Consider the following 11705-nt stretch of genomic DNA (forward strand, 5'->3'; position numbering starts at 1 on the left):
TTACCAACATCAATGCACTGCACGGACAAAATGACCTGACTCTAAGACTGAATATGGGAGGGTGAAAGCTATAGGGACCATTTTCTTTTCAGCTTTTGATCAGATTTTGCTTCTCTGACAGCTGGATTCAGGAGTCATGCCGTTCTATTGAAAACACCAGTTCTATCTGCAGCTCACCTTTAGCCAAGACGAACAATACCACCAAAAAGCAAAATGTTGAGCAATGATGGCTAATTTCTGGCAATGTGTTGCCTGTACAAAAACAAAGAAAGAAAGTTACACACTCTCCATATACTCCCAACAATTTAACGGGAAAACCTAAACAATGTTTCAGCATGCAGTGCCTTCTTCAGGGTTGTCTTAACCTGTAAAATGGGTTGTTGTTCAATGCCCCCTCAGCTACCGTGAACTTTGTGCAGCCTTTTACTTCATGTGAATAGAAAACAAGTCACTATGCATATTACCATCAAGAACAGAGGGAGTGATTGAAAATGAAAGACCGTCTCAGATGCACTGTGGGATGACAGTTTTGTGAGGAGAATAAGGTTTTATGTTATGTTACATAACAAGACCAGATCTGACAGCCAAATGATTTGGGGCCATCATGACTCTACACATGGTGGATGAATTATATACAATGAGTATACCATACATTAGGAACACCTTCCTAATATTGGGTTGCACACCCAGGTGTACTTAATGTTTTGTATACTCAGTGTATATAACTCATCCACTATTTTGTTGCACTGTATATGGAAGTGATGGCTACCTTATTGTAGGCTCTTTTGCTACTGTAGTATTGCAAGCAAGCAATATCTTGCTAATGTATTACAAATCAGGACCAGGGAGAAATACTGTAAAACATGTATAATCCTGTTAAACAGAGACAATCCAGTTTAGCCTGCAATATTATTTTGTCCATCTATGCCATTCCTATCAGCGCAGTTGTTTCTTGACCATCATTTTTTAAAAGCTTGACATTCAAGTCGAGCATGTTCCAGAAATGTTCAATCTTCACATGATCCTAGGACACTGCCTCAGAAACTGGATAAATATACAAGGAAGACTGAAGTGAACTAGACAGAAACATTCTGGTTAGCAGTTAGCGAGGCTTATGTCTGTAATAAGCTCAAGGGAGCCAACAACTGACCATAACAGACCATCTTCATGTTAATGCATGAGTCGCACCATACCCTAGTTAAGTCCAATCCCGGGAACCATTCTCTCCATCCATCCTACCATCTGACCTGACTCCCTGCCACTCGGCCGACCATGAAGTCACAGAGACATCTGAGAAGCAGATTCCTGAGGTTGCCTTGGTGACGGGTAGGGAACAAGGCCTGCTGTGTTTACTCTGGGGAGTGGATAGTGATGATGACACGGTGGCCAGATGAGCAGCTCCCCCTCTATGAAAGCTAACTGGCCATTATCAGGAAACCACTCTCCTCTGGAGAATATAATCACATATGTTTAGTTCCCAAGACAAACGATAAAGTAATGGTTAGCAGTTTTGATAGGGTATATTAATCCCTAAATAGTAAATGGGTTGTTTATTCCTTAAATGAAGATATCGAAAAATGTACATTTTGTCAAAGAAACATTCAGTCAAACTCTTTTTATATTTATTTATTAAAGTGAGATAAAAAAAACACCACTCCAGTAAGTTTACTGACTGACTGAAGTGTATCGCACAGTTTTCTGCTATCAAATACAGACTGAATAATATACTTACATAGCAAGGGAGCTAGGAATAACTTTGAACTGATTCACAAGAATCACCATTATCAGCAAAACACAATACACTATGACCAGCCATTTCAATATATTGCTTTCCATTTGAGACCCTCGGGAAGCAGAAAGAGACAACAAAATAAAATAAAAACATGACAAAAAAACAACAACAAACAAAATAAAGATGGTACATTTCAGTGCAAATTCAAAAATAGAAAATACTGGTGAGTTAATAAATTCAAAATGTTGAATTGAACTATTCACATTCCTTTCCGTATGGTTTCTGTAAACAAATGGACAATTTATCATACAGTTGAAGTCGGAAGTTTACATACACCTTAGCCAAATAAATTTTAACTCAGTTTTCACAATTCCTGACATTTAATCCAAGTAAAAATTCCCTGTCTTAGGTCAGTTAGGATCACCACTTTATTTTAAGAATGTGAAATGTCAGAATAATAGTAGAGAGAATTATTTATTTCAGCTTTTATTTCTTTCATCACATTCCCAGTGGGTCAGAAGTTTACATACACTCAATAAGTATTTGGTAGCGTTGCCTTTAAATTGTTTAACTTGGGTCAAACACTTCGGGTAGCCTTCCACAAGCTTCCCACAATAAGTTGGGTGCATTTTGGCCCATTCCTCCTGACAGAGCTGGTGTAACTGAGTCAGGTTTGTAGGCCTCCTTGCTCGCACACGCTTTTTCAGTTCTGCCCACAAATTTTCTATAGGCTTGAGGTCAGGGCTTTGTGATGGCCACTCCAATACCTTGACTTTGTTGTCCTTAAGCCATTTTGCCACAACTTTGGACGTATGCTTGGGGTCATTGCCCATTTGGAAGAACCATTTTCGACCAAGCTTTAACTTCCTGACTGATGTCTTGAGATGTTGCTTCAATATATCCACATAATTTTCATTTTCCTCATGATGCCATCTATTTTGTGAAGTGCACCAGTCCCTCTTGCAGCAAAGCATCCCCACAACATGGGGAACATGGCGTTTTTACTGTGGATACTTTTGTACCTGTTTCCTCCAGCATCTTCACAAGGTCCTTTGCTGCTGTTCTGGGATTGATTTGCAATTTTCGCACCAAAGTACGTTAATCTCTAGGAGACAGAACATGTCTGCTTCCTGAGTGGTATGACGGCTGCGTGGTCCCATGGTGTTTATACTTGCGTACTATTGTTTTTACAGATGAACGTGGTACCTTCAGGCATTTGGAAATTGCTCCCAAGGATGAATTTGTGGTCTACAAATTATTTTTATCTGAGGTCTTGGCTGATTTCTTTAGATTTTCCCATGATGTCAAGCAAAGAGGCACTGAGTTTGAAGGTAGGCCTTGAAATACATCCACAGATACACCTCCAATTGACTCAAATTATGTCAATTAGCCTATCAGAAGCTTCTGAAGTCATGATATCATTTTCCAAGCTGTTAAAAAAGGCACTGTCAATTTAGTGTATGTAAACTTCTGACCCACTGGAGTTGTGATACAGTGAATTATAAGTGAAATCATTTCTATGTAAACAAATGTTGGAAAAATTACTTGTGTGATGCACAAAGTAGATGTCCTAACCGACTTGCCAAAACTATAGTGTGTTAACAAGAAATGTGTGGAGTGGTGGAAAAACAAGATTTAATGACTCCAACCTAAGTGTATGTAAACTTCCGACTTCAACTATATATACACACACAACTTGAGTAAACCGAGACATATGTTCACCAGAGTTTACATCAATTAAATTCAAAGTAAATTCAGGAAATTAAGTGAACATTTAGAATAGGGCGTGTCCTCTAAACTCTAACTTGTTGGGAATAAAACATTTACTAATCCTAACTGTAAGGGTCTCCCAGACTCAGATTAAGCCTATCCCCAGACTAGCAAGCATTCTCAATGGAGTAAATTTAATCAGAGTGCGGGAAATCAGCCCAATAGGTTTACAGTCCGATCTCTTGACCTCTTCACAGGGCAGTTGTAACATCTGATGGAGGTCATGACCTTTTGACCCTTCTTAGCAGTGGGTCGCTGCAGTGGTGTAGGAGGAGGATGCCTCCCTGTGGATGGTGCTGAAGGGCGACAGCTCCAGGTCGGTGGTGGTGCACTCGTGCTCGTTCTCCTCGCTGGTGGTGGCGGTGGTGGAAGATCTGGTCGGGCCACACTCGTCACAGCAGCAGCAGCAGCAGTCCAGGAAGGCCCGGCTGAAGGGCTGGCACAGGCAGAACAGCAGGACAGGTGTCACTGCCGACTTACAGAACAACAGCAGCTGGCTGACCAGATGGAGAATGTCCAGGGTCCGTCTGGGAATTCCCGCCGCCATGTAGACAGTGACGATGTTGCAGATGTTCTCTGGGATGATGCAGAAGCCATAGAGGATGGCCAAAGCCACAACTGTGCAGTTCATCTGGCTCTCCTGGTGGATCTGTTTCTTGTTGCCACGCACACAGGCCCGCTCGGCCTGCCGGATCTTACAGGCGGTCACCAGGGAGCTGCCGATGGTGAACAGCGTGGGCAGGCAGAAGTAGCAGCCAAAGTACCACCAGAGGCGAGCACCATCATAGGTCAGGCCCAGTACGTAGAGCGTGTCAGGGAGCTCGGTGGAGATACGAACCACGCAGCGCTGGCAGGGCGTCACATCCGGAGGCTCGCCATCTTCAGTGACCAGCTGGCGGATCAGGAGCTCTGGCAGGGCCAATAGGAGAGCCCCGATCCAGATAACGGCCAGCTTGGCGGCCGTGGAGGCACAGTTCTCAATCATCTCATAGTACATCTGGACGTTGTTGGCAGCGCGGAAGCGGTCGATGCACAAGGCGCACAGGGTAAAGGTGGTAACCCCTAGGGAGGCGACCTGGAAGGACAAAGAGAAGGGAGGAGAATGAAAGATACTATCCAGTTAATGTGTTATTACTGCACATTAACAATACAGTGAGAGTTATTTTGTTTTTGATTGAGAAACAAGTATAGAAAATGTATCCAGTCTCCAGATACTTCTCCTTATTGTATAGCACCTTGGGAAGTCTGGATAAAATACCAAGGCCCCAGAGCCATGTTGCTCTCTGAAAAGACCAAAAGAATGTGTCCACTGTAAACCATCCATGTTTTAAAGACCGCTTGGAACAATTTTCAAATGACAATGGTACAGCACAGAATACTAGACGTCACCAGGTTTAGAGAGAGGGAGAGACATCTTCCATAAAGAGGTCCTGTTTTGACAGCTCTCTTACTGGAGAACTCAAATGTCCACACTTGTTTTAATAAATGACAAACAGATTTTTCCGTCCTTCATCGCACACTAGATCCTCATTTCCTATACTGAGATGTTTGAAAGTAGCCATGAGTAATGTGTTATGAGTGATATTGTTTTAAAGAGTGGGGAGACTATAGTTGGATGCCAAAGGGGAGACTTTAGACTTTTATTTTTAGAGCAACAGCTTATAATATCGATGACTTTGTAATGTGATAAAGAAAGAGCACAGCATATCGTGCTGTGTGCAAGGGAGACCAATTGTAGTCCTCGATGGTTACAGTATGCAGTTCTCATTTCTTAGCCTAATCAAGTTATGGACCTGGCAAGAGAGCCAGCTCATATTCATGATTAAATAACATGAAAACAAACTGCAGACCATGAGGAATGGAGATTAATATCTCAATGCAATATCTCTATCCCTACACCCAGATCTCCACTATGCTCCAATCTTTTGCTATCACAATACAGCCACAAAAATGTTGCAAATGTGATTGCTTTTTCACCCAAATCTTACACGCTAATACACGTAGAACTCAGAGACAGCAGATCTGCAGTTTACATTGAGTATTAAGTTCAGTGTTGTCTTCTAGACTGTGTAGTAGTGCTATGTTCTTTTGTTGCTAGTCTTGATCATTGTGACTGCCTCCTTATGGGCCTTGGCAGAGGAAGGTGTAAACATAGGAGCCAGTGCCTGAGCCAGAGAAGCCATGAGTACTGTCAGACGTACAGGGGCAGGCTTTGATCTGTTTGGTCCTTATGACCTCAGAGAGAGAGAGAGAGAGATCTGTTGCACTTCACAAACAGCACCATTTGTATGTAGCCCTTTACACTCCTACCCGTATACGGGTTGAAAATGGAAGATTTGGGCATTGATAAGCGTTTCAATTGGAACGCAGTGGCTGTACAGCAACATGCTATAAATGATGTCAGAGCTCAGGCTCTGCAATTCACAGCGCTGTATGGGTTTTGACTGACAGCTGTTCTTAACTTGAGCACCCCTACGCGACAAGAAGTTGACCCCATCCCTCCCTCTAATTGGTCAACTTTTGCAAGAAAAAAAATGGTTGTCTGGGTGAGGGAAATGCTGTAAATTAAGAGGAATCTATGTATTTGAAATCTGAGACGTTGAGGATTATAATAAACACCGCTTTGATGTCATAAAAGCAAGCCAGACACCCTAAATTCAAATGTGCACTTCACATTTCCATGTCATAAAACTCATGTCATGTCACGTCAATGTTTATGATCACTATGTTAAATGTACAGTTACAAGATGACATGGCGTCAAACCCTGGATTGTCCTGAACAAAATTAGCCTTTGTTTGAATCAGGAGAATAGAATTATGGTAAGATTTGCCAAATGGAGGGTGGGGGAGAGCTTTGTATGCATCTCTGTGTGTTGAGTAAAGGTGGTCTAGAGTTTTTTTTCTCTGGTTGCACATGTGACATGTTGGTAAAAATGTGGTAAAACTGATTTAAGTTTGCCCGCATTAAAGTCCCCGGGCACTAGGAGCGCCGCTTCTGGGTGAGCATTTTCTTGTTTGCTTATGGATTATAGAGTTGGTTGAGTATGGTCTTAGTGCCAGCATCGCTCTGTGGTGGTAAATAGACGGCTACGAATAATATAGATCAGAACTCTCTTGGTAGACAATGTGGTCTACAGTTTATCATAAGGTACTCTACCTCAGGCGAGCAATACCTCGAGACTTCTTTAATATTAGACATCGCGCACCAGCTGTTAGTGGCGGGCAGGCCTTGTGTAACTAACCTCTGTCACCTTTGTGTCCATAATGACACATTTTCATGTGACAGAGTACTTCAGTTGCCACAGGAACCATTAGAATTAATGTCCCCACTGTTTCTGTAATTACGCTCCATTAAATGCTTGATTACCGAGTCACTTAACATAACGAGGATGCCGCTGCCACTATGCATTTAATGTTCTTACCATAGAGGTAGGCGACTCAAAGAGACTTAAAGTGCTAGGTCTGGGACTGTGGTTTTAAATTGCCTACAGGGCGGCAGGTAGCCTAGTATTTAAGACCATTGGGCCAGTAACTGAAAGGTTGCTGGTTTGAATCCCCGAGCCGACTAGGTGAAAAATCTGTCTGTGCCCTTTGGTAAGGCTCTCAATTGCTCTGCATTATGTCAAATGTAAATGTTGGACTTACAAACCCTGTCACTAAGCAGCTTACAGACATATTTGGATTGTTTGGGTCTTTGTGTGGTGGTTTATCTGTCTTGTTGCCATTATGTACAATATGTACGCCCGGACAGATGAATTTAGCCACCCGTAAAAGCTTTATCATCTAGATAATTTCCTCTTCTAAAAGGAGTGTGCTTCCTTCTCTGGGTAAATAATTAACACATTTCCCATGAAAGGCACTCAGGACCCGCAGTATGACAGTGAACCCCTGCAAGATTCATCCATCTTACATGAAGTACATTTCTGTGACTGTCAGAAAAGACAGACTGGTAAAAGGCAGGAGATTAAGTCAAAGAGGTCTGTGGAAGAGGAGAGGATTGGACTTTATAAAATAGAGACAGGTACACCCAGCCCTAGGGTTTTGCAGTTGTGGAGATGTGAAAGGATTGGATAGGTGTAAACAGTAGGGAAAATTGCACCTAGCCTATCAAGGACAAGGTGGGTTCGTCAATGTGTTGATTATACTCATCGAATCTCTTCACATCTGCGTTTATTCCAATCAAAGCTACTTTCACCAAGAAAGTGCATAGTTGTTGAGGTGCATAGTTTTAACGCTGTGACCTTAATCACAGTTTATTTTGCAAACTGTATAAGGTGTTCCAAGTTCTTGGAATGCATAAGATCTAGGGCAGGCATCATCAACTAGATTCAGCCACGGGCTGATTTTTTTCTTGAGCGGATGGTCGAGGGGCCAGAACATAATTATAAATAATTTATAGACTGCAAATTGACCGCAAGATGCCCAAACATATATAATGTTTGAATAAAACATAATAATTTTAAACCTTGTATACCACATTTGTATACCATCTCTATATGTGTGAGATTACTTGGGAACATATTTCTTAAATCAAAATCACTTGGAGCTGATTTCCTGGTGTTTTTACAGACTTTAATGTCCCAAAAAAAAAATTCTTAAAAAATGTTTTGCTCAGAAAGATTGGGGGGTGGGGGGGGGTAGTAACAAGTGTGCTAATACTAATACAGAGCCTTTAGTTGCCTATGCTATGGCCACAATATATATACTTTACTGTGTGTTTAGATTTGTGTAACTCTGTAAAACATGTTATTTTAGAGGCTCTGCACAATGTCTATGTGATCCCTCAAAACCTAATTTGACCATTGTATATTTTACAATAGATGGCTGACAAAAGAGCTGCCTTACTGCTGAAATAGACATGGTAAACTGATGCAATATTAGGTGTGGGTCTGTGCAGTAATTACTGAGGCCCACTGTCTCATTGTTTAGACTGGAGAGAAAGTAGGACTGTAACTCTATTTCTGACCATAGATTGCCTTAGGGGCATTTACTTCTGTATCTAGCCAGTGACAGGTCACCTAAGAGTTTGAAACAACATGTTGAGGTGACATTGGAGAACAAGTAATCTAAACCTGGTACAGTGCACACCAACCTGGTCTCAGAGCATTTTGTATTGTTCTGTACGTACACCTGTGACACTCCATTTGGTGTGATATGTTACGTATGGTATGTATTAATTTGTGGATGTCCATCATCCATTTTCATGATATGTTACGAATTTGCAAAATGTGCAATATGTTAAGAATTTACAAAACATATGATATGCTAAGAATTCTAATTTGTTGTGGCTAATGTTAGCTAGCTGGCTAACGTTAGCTAGGCTAGGGGTTAGGGTTAAGAGTTAGGTTTAGCAAAACAAAAATGTAGTCATTTAGCAGACGCTCTAATGCAGAGCGACTTACATGAGCAATTAGGGTTAAGTGCCTTGCTCAAGGGCACTTTGCAGGTGATTCACCTAGTCGGCTCAGGGATTCAAACCAGCAACATTACAGTTACTGCCCCAACGCTCTTAACCGCTAGGCTACCTGTGTTAAGTGTTAAGGTTAGGGGAAGGGTTAGCTTACATTCTAGTTGCAAAGTAGCTAAACATTTGTAAGTGGTTAAAAGTTTCTTATTAGCTAAAATGCTAAAGTTGTCCATGGTAAGATTCGAACATGCAACCGTTGGGTTGCTAGACATTCGCGTTATATGCCCGACCAACCACCCTCCTTTATTTTTTGCCTTAAGTAACCTTCTGTTTTATGTAACCATACCAAACATAACACATCATACTAAATTCAGTGGCCCAGATTTACATTTACTATGCTACGTCTAGTTTATGAGACCAGGCTGTGCACATAATTGGGCACAGATCATTGCATATCATATGAAGTACCTACAATGCAGAATAGAATGTAGATATGACAAGTGACAAGGAAGAGAGTTATTGACAGCAGACTTTGAACAGGGACCCCACTTCAACACCCAATCATAACACTCACTCAAGTAACACAATAGCTAGTGGGAATTACCTCAATATAGGGGATGATTTTACAGGAGAACTCCCCCAACAACCAGTTCTTGGTTAGTTCATGGAATATCACCAGCGGCAGGCAGAAAAAGATGACAACAAAATCCCAAAGGGCGAGATTGGCAAGAAGAGAATTTGAAATACTTCTCATGTAGTAGTTGTGGCACACAATGCACATGATTGCCATATTCCCAATTATTCCAACAGTGAAAATGATGACTGAAATGATCATGATGGCATATGATTCTGCTGTTATGGGGTAAAAGTTAGTTTTTATTACATATTTTCTCTTTGTTTGAGGATTGAGAGGAATCATTGTGGTATAGTCCTGGAGGTCTGCCAAAGTGAACTGTTCATAATCACTGGCATCAAATGGCAAGTCTGTTGACTGGTTCTGGGCCATAGGTTTAGGCAGCGGTTTCCACATGGCCAACAGTACATCCAAAGACGCATCTGACAGCATGGTTGGCTCACTTATTTTGTTCTCTTTTTTACTGCCATCCTTCACATTTCTTCTCCGACGGCTTACAGTCCCTCTTTTGTGTCTGCTGATCCGTTTGTGCTCGTTACGGTGGTGTCCTCCTCGCGTGTGTCTCATGGAGGGGTTTAAATGACCATATACAAAATCCCGCGTTTCCATGGTTGCATGCTTCTCGGTGTCCAACTTGTCCACCTTGAGGCTCTCTGACTTTCCATCCTCGAGTAACGTAACATAATCGGTTCCATTTGATGAATGGCTTTTGCGCACTATTGCTCTTTCATTCATAACTCTTTCCATATTAACAGTCCCATTCATGTTATCCACCCATGTCCTAACCACATCCCAAGACGATGCACTTGAGGTATTCACCCTTTTACTGTCCATTTCTTTGACAACTCTGCCATACGCCGAGTGCCAGCTCTGCCTACTATTGGTTTTGTTTACGTTCCAGTTAGTGACCGCATCATGTCTAGGAGTAACATTTGTCTTTGTCTTCTCCCGGTGTATGTGAGTGAAAACAACCTCGCTACAAAGTGAAAAGCACAGTAATCTCAATAGTAGTACTAGCATTGTGTATCCTAAAACACGCGACAATAGGGGCTTGTATTCCAAATTGATGTATCCATTGATGTTTAGGCTACCAAATCGGAGACGACAGAACCAACGCCAAACCTCAATTCACAAGTTTGAAACATTGTTATTTGACAGCGTCATTCAATAGTTGTCAAACCCTCATCCAATTAGATAAAGTGCACTAGGCAATTGTCAGGTGCTTCTCAGAATTCAACGTGGTCTCAGAGTATTTCGTATTATTGCAGAATTGCGCCAAAGGGAAGTTCAGCAACGTTTCTTTCCTAACCCTGTGAAGGAAGTATCCTTGAATCTCGGCACTGCCTCTCTGAAGATTGTATAGATTGTAAAAGATTTAAGTGGCCACAAGATCGCATTTCCAAATCCAAATCATACCCGTCTGAAGTCTGCAGTTTTCTGGTGAGGTAGCATGTCCGAATAGCACCCTGGGCAGTTACTGGTACCCTCAGGTCCGAGGCGCGGAGTCCGAGATGAAGTGCGTTATTGTCGGGGACGTGCCAAGCTCAGTCTGGAGCTACACACCGCTTGTGATATGAACATCGCGGAGAGAAAAGAGAAGAGAAGGGCTCCCCTGGAGGCCTCCCAGATCTGTCACATTACTAAATCAGTCAGCATCACCACCTCAGACAAGCTCAAACATATAATACATTTTTCTTTTTTTGAAGGAGGTTGATCTCCGTTGCTAACCTGAGAGGACTCACAAATGAAAATAATTTGCCAATGACATGATGTCATGTTATATCACTGTACACATCAAGGGATAGGGCCCTGGAGATGACAGGCCTCAGAATCCTTGAGTTTAAAAGGCATTTCACGGTTGCGCGTATTGGGGCGCTCGGTTAATGAATGCACTCATTGTCTTTTTTTTGGAACTGAACAGGTGCCCCTGGTATCAGCGATTTAAAAAATACCAGCGTACTATTCGACACTTCTATATTCATGTGGATGATACCATGATTGTGGATAATTATGAATTAATCATATATAATGATGTATGAGAAAGTTACAGAGGCATAAATAGCATACCCCAAAAAATACTAGTCTCGCCTCTTATTGGTATTGGTGAGAGGTAAGGTTAGCATGTTTTGGGGGTATAATCTTTGTGGCTCTGTAACTTCTCT

At 41.8% G+C, this 11705-nt stretch overlaps 1 protein-coding gene across 2 annotated transcripts; it reads right to left on the reverse strand.

Moving 5' to 3' along the window:
• Positions 1-1611: 1611 nt before the first annotated feature.
• LOC139530241 (prosaposin receptor GPR37-like) lies at positions 1612-11190 on the reverse strand. Of its 2 annotated transcripts, none has more exons than XM_071326450.1 (2): positions 9514-11190; positions 1612-4577 (listed from the first exon to the last, which is right to left on the reverse strand). In XM_071326450.1, the coding sequence occupies exons 1-2, from the start codon at positions 10561-10563 to the stop codon at positions 3744-3746; spliced, it is 1884 nt and encodes a 627-aa protein (XP_071182551.1). In that variant the 5' UTR covers positions 10564-11190; the 3' UTR covers positions 1612-3743. The 2 variants fall into 2 exon arrangements, with proteins under 2 accessions (XP_071182551.1, XP_071182552.1); XM_071326451.1 differs by having other exon boundaries at positions 10960-11188.
• Positions 11191-11705: the final 515 nt, after the last annotated feature.

This window comes from Salvelinus alpinus, chromosome 9 (genome assembly GCF_045679555.1).
Source record: "Salvelinus alpinus chromosome 9, SLU_Salpinus.1, whole genome shotgun sequence".
Taxonomy (NCBI): Eukaryota; Metazoa; Chordata; class Actinopteri; order Salmoniformes; family Salmonidae; genus Salvelinus; species Salvelinus alpinus.